This window comes from Juglans microcarpa x Juglans regia, chromosome 8D (assembly GCF_004785595.1).
Source record: "Juglans microcarpa x Juglans regia isolate MS1-56 chromosome 8D, Jm3101_v1.0, whole genome shotgun sequence".
NCBI lineage: Eukaryota > Viridiplantae > Streptophyta > Magnoliopsida > Fagales > Juglandaceae > Juglans > Juglans microcarpa x Juglans regia.
Genome location: NC_054608.1, coordinates 5,581,603 through 5,586,964, shown reverse-complemented (window position 1 = coordinate 5,586,964; position 5,362 = coordinate 5,581,603). Strand labels below are relative to the sequence as shown.

At 33.7% G+C, this 5,362-nt stretch overlaps 1 protein-coding gene across 4 annotated transcripts; it reads right to left on the bottom strand.

The window, feature by feature from the left end:
• Positions 1-2,535: 2,535 nt before the first annotated feature.
• On the bottom strand, positions 2,536-4,186 carry LOC121243684 (homeobox-leucine zipper protein ATHB-6-like). 4 transcript variants are annotated; one of them, XM_041141806.1, is made up of 4 exons: positions 4,092-4,186; positions 3,868-3,983; positions 3,222-3,604; positions 2,536-3,121 (listed from the first exon to the last, which is right to left on the bottom strand). In XM_041141806.1, exons 2-4 carry the CDS (start codon positions 3,929-3,931, stop codon positions 2,672-2,674), a joined length of 897 nt encoding a protein of 298 aa, XP_040997740.1. In that variant the 5' UTR covers positions 3,932-3,983; positions 4,092-4,186; the 3' UTR covers positions 2,536-2,671. The 4 variants fall into 4 exon arrangements, with proteins under 4 accessions (XP_040997740.1, XP_040997742.1, XP_040997739.1 ...); XM_041141808.1 differs by having other exon boundaries at positions 3,222-3,595; XM_041141805.1 differs by lacking the exon at positions 4,092-4,186 and having other exon boundaries at positions 3,868-4,085.
• Positions 4,187-5,362: the final 1,176 nt, after the last annotated feature.

Sequence of the window (5,362 nt, the reverse complement as noted above, 5' to 3'; positions counted from 1 at the left end):
AAATTTTGATGATGATGAAAATTAGTAATTGGTGACATGGTTACTTTTGCACAAGAAGAATCTTATCTATCTTGATATCACTTAAAAGAGAAATAATAAAGGAAAAGACACACTAAAATAAAAAATATATGCCTTGGATAATAACAAAAAAACAAAAAATAAAAAGTTTCTACTTTAAATCTTACATCAAAGTCTTTAATATCTAATCAAATATGTACAAGTTTGTGTGTGTGTGTGTATGCTACTACTAGATGATGCATATATTTGAATAAACAAATGTATACTTAGTGCAGTATACGTGCTATAGTAGGCCTCCTTTGACACTCCATTGCTGGCTATGCTTGGTCTCCTCCTTCCCCCACCTACCTAATTGACTGGCTCAATTTTGTCATAAAATCAAGTCATTGCTTCCGACTATCTAAGCTTCGCAACCCTCTACCTCCTTCTAAAATCGTCAACAAAAATGAGTCGCTTCCAAACAAGTGACTACAAAATTTAATTCTTGAGAAATTTATGTCCATTTTTCATAGAATAAGAGGGCATGGCTTCATGGATTCGTGGGTGTGGCTCTGTGGCTTCATGGAGAAAGATCAATGAATGTGATGGAGAAGAAAGTCCCAAAAACCTAACCCATGGTTTGTTTCGGAGAAGAAAAGAGAGGTCTGTTGGCGGCTTGGACAAGAAGAAATCTAGGGATGGAGAAGAAGAAGACAGAGCGATTCGGAGAAGATGAAAGGTAATCGTGGAGTGCGTTTCGGAGAAGAGAAGAGAGGTCTGTTTGCGGCTTGAAGAAGAAATCTAGGGATAGAGAAGAAAAAGACAGAGCGATTCGGAGAAGATGAAAGGTAATCATGGGGTGTGTTTCAGAGAAGAGAATAGAGGTCATTTTGCGGCTTGGAGAAGTAGAAATCTAGGGATGGAGAAGAAGAAGACAGAGCGATTCGAAGAAGATGAAAGGTAATCATGAGGTGCCTTTTGGAAAAGAGAAAATGTGGGAAGAAGAGAAATACGTTTTGAAAAGGGAAATAAAATGAGGATGGAAACGAGAACCCCATGGAAGACCCAAAAAGAAAATGATGCCTTTTTTTTTTTTTTTTTGCCATGTTGGATGCGAGGCCACGGTGAGGACGCGAACCGGTTGTCCACAGCATTTTTCAAAAGATAAATCAACGGAAATATGACAAGAAACAGTGAAGATTCTTCGAATTGGAATAATTTGCGTACATATTAGTATTTATCAACTAGCCGTAAGAATAATTCTAATTTTATCCGACATCACCTACCCAATTTTTTTCCCTCTTTGGCATAGTAGGTCTTTGTCTCATGGCTTATCGCACTTCTTATACATCTGAATGCATAGACTATTGATTGAATAAATACATGAAATATTCCAAATGATATTGGCGTGACTAACATTCCTTACAATTACGTGCAAATGAAATTAATGTCTCGGAACAACTTTTTGCTATTCAAACACCAAAAAATTGAGGGTTCTATAGTTCAACTGAAAAATACATATCGTATACATAAAGTTATCAAACAAATAGAAAAGCATGATTTCGTACCTAAATCCGTGTGATTGAGTGTTCACGCTGTACTTTTAATCAATTACTTTTCTATCTCTAAAAATTGCTTTTAGGGATTGAAAAGTATGACCAAAACTCCAATTTGTTGGGTGTGAGAAATGCGCGCAACAGTAATAACAGTCATTGTCAATTTGTCATGCAAAGTGCTAGCTATGCGTCAATATCTACTTTTCACCAAACACATGCGTTGCGTTGATGATGGCCGGACGGCCTTCAAAAACCCTCAAGAATCGAAAACATGTGCCATCCAGCGAGCCTTTAGGCTTTGGCTCTTCTATTAATGCAGACCTCCTGCCTGGAAATTTGCTTAGTTTTAAACCACCACACCTTTCGCAGAGCAAACAATCTCCTTGTGTTTTTTTAATGAAAAATACTTTAATCATAAATAAATTATATAAAATTAAATTGATAAACTGATGTGACTTGATGTAATATATCAGATTGTAAAATTATTTTTATTATAAAGTAAATCTAACGAATTCTATGAAATCATATCAATTTGTGAATTTATTTTGTACAATCTTTTTATATCTGTAACAATTGTCTTTTTGAATTCCCAAGAGAAGAAATTCCTAGACTCCATACTTTACTTGCAACTGCATTTTGCAATAAGAGAACTGACTGACACAAAAAAAATATATATAAAAATAAATTTACAAACTGATTATGTGATTTTATGAAATTTATTAGATCTATTTTACAATTTGATGTACTATCTAAATCATGTCAATTTTTGAATTTATTTTTATATAATCTTTTTTGGCTAAAAATATTTTCTTGTAACAAAATCTATTCTCATTGATAGACATCAACTTTTAAGTACTTCAACTATAATTATTAACCTGTTGAGCACCAAATATATATCACTGCTAATTTGTAACACTCTTCCCCGGATGCGGATCAAACTCTTCCTTAACAAGTAGAGAGATATGGTGTAAAGTCAGATTCGGAAGTTAAAACTTATTATGATACTATATGAAACAGGGATTTGTGTTTATATCTGTAGAAATATATGAAATAAACAGACGCATCCTGCATGCAAATGTGGAATTTAGCAACTTTGAAGTTTTGAGTCTGAACTGGTTTCACTGCTCGGGGAAGTACCAATGGAGAGTAGGAGCTTGATCAACTGAAAGGAAATTACAAGACTCCTCTATAGGTAATAAGCTCTGCTCTTCCATCCTCACAGGTTGAGGTTGGTATGTCTTATCTGCAACTGCTCTGGATTCAGAGAACCAAAACGGATCCACCATTGAGTTTGAGGATGAAGACGAAGCGCCATTGAAACAGATTGAAAACATCGTGTTGCTTTCGTTTTCTTCCTTCACGACTCCATTAGAAACTCTACCCGATGACCCATCTTTGGAATTCTCATGCACTCCGAAGCTTGCCTTGTTCTTCTTATTCTCATGTAAATCACTGGCTTTATATTGTTCTGAAACGTTGTTGTTGAACTCTGAGATTAGGGACTCTTCTTCTGCTGAGTGATTGCTCTCTGCACTTTTTCTGTAGATCTTCTCTTTCAACTCTCTCAGCTGCAATCCAAGAACCCAGAAAAAGTTCCAAAATTCAAGTTAAGTTTTAAGGGAATTTTCCACGTTGGTATTCAATCAAAATGAGACTTCATTCATATACCGTTGAGTTTAGAGCTTCTTTTTCTTGTTGAAGATTGTCGCAGTCTAGCTTTAGAACATCATAACTGGCTTTAAGGACGCCATAGTCTCTCTGCAATTGCTTAGTCTTCCAACGGGTTCTGCGGTTTTGGAACCATATTGCTACTTGCCGTGGTTGCAACCCTAAATCTTCTGCTAATTTCAACTTTCGCTCTGGCTCTAGCCTGTTTTCCACCTCAAAGTTTCTCTCCAGTTCCTTCACCTGTTCCAAGCTCAGCCGCTGTCTCTTCTCCAAGATCAGGCCGGTTTCGTACCCCAAATCTTCTTGGTTTATCCTATCCAGCATTGCCTGGAATTCTGCACCGTAACCATGTGTGTTCTGCACTTCTTTTTTTTCTGCATAAACAATGGTGGAAGTTTTGTGTCAAATAAAAGGCGAAAACACCCAAAAAAAAACTTGTATTTTTGGCTAACATGAACTCAGGTTTTCATTTCTTTGGAAATTGAAACAACCCAAAAACGGTTCAACAACATCAGTAGGACTTTTTCCCCTTGGCTTTAACAGCAATCATAGGCAGAATCTTGCACAGGTCTGAAATAATGAAAGCTATGTCTGCATCTACAACTAAGCTACTAATCACAAGAATTTCTTCATGAATTTTGTTTACCTTTAGGTTGACAGAATGAGATCAAAGCACCCAAGGAATCTGAGCTATCGAGCTGCTGCTGCATTACTGAAATGCTTAGAGCCGTATCTTTTGAAGTCCCTCACTGTTTTACAGAGCTGAAGGAAGGAACTGGAGAGTTGTGAACAAGTTCTTGGTTTGAAAAAGCTGTGCAAGCAAGACCACTACTATTAATAAAAGAGGAACGGCCTGGGAATTGTACAAACCTCGAGCTTTCGAGCTGCCATAGATTTTTACCCAATTTTCCCATATGGAGAAAAAAAAATTGAAGCATTCGACTCATTTGTACAGTGAATTGAGATTATTTATAAATAATATCGAAATAATTTTTAAATAATAGTAAAATAATTTGAGTTAAAATATTTTATGAAATTTTAGAAAATGAGAAAAAAAATTGAATAGAAATATTATAAAATTAAAATATTGTTAGAATATAATTTTAATATAATTCTTTTTTTAATTTGAAAATGTCGAATTATTTTTTATGTTTTGTTTAGAAGTTTGAGAAAGTTGTAATAATTAGATAATGATTAAGTGAAAAAGTTGAAAATCTGAAATTGAAAAGTATTTGTATATGTAGTGTTTGAATATTGAGATGAGATGAGATGAGATAAGATGAAAATATCTCTCCAAATTAGGTCTATAAGTTTTGGATCAATTTTCCATTTTTATTTCTAACGAAAATGATAGGAGTGAGTAACCGAGGTGGCTTTCTTATCGTTCAATGAAACCCAAAGGTTATTGAGTAGTTGGATTGTTACACAAAACCAAACTATCTCATCTCATCTTATCTCGTATCATCATTATAATTTTCTCAAATTTCTACACAAAATATAATAAACAATTCAACCTTTTCAAATTCTAAAACAAAAATTATATTATAATAATTTTTTATTTAACTTTCAAGAAAACATATCATCACATCTCATCTGATCTCATCTGAGCTGTGTAACCAGACGAGGAATAGTCAAGTTATGGATCAAATAAACAAATGATAAATATACTTTGCATCGTATACTTATTTAGAATTTTGTACTTTGCAATCTAAATTATCAAAATTGACTCATTGCACGATTTAAATATTAAGAAATAGATAAATAATACCATCTCCCAGTTATGTCGGTAAGATAAATGAAAAATAATTGGCGTGGTATGATCTTGATTATCGCATTTTAAAGGAGAGTGCACGTTTCCAATTCTTAGTAACTTGAATGTAAAATGTATCAGTTTTGATATTTTGAGGTACAAAATGCAGAGTACACATCATTTAAGTATGCAAGATCCTTTTTCCCATAAATAGAATGATAGGAAAAAAAGGAAAGTTTAATCACAAAGCTCTCTTCAAAATCGAGAGTATTTTTATAAAATGATATTATTTTTATAAATTATTTTACAAAAAATATCTCTCATTTAAAATATTATCGTGTAAAATATTGTAAAAAAGATTGTATGTATATCATTTTTCCCTTAAAATATA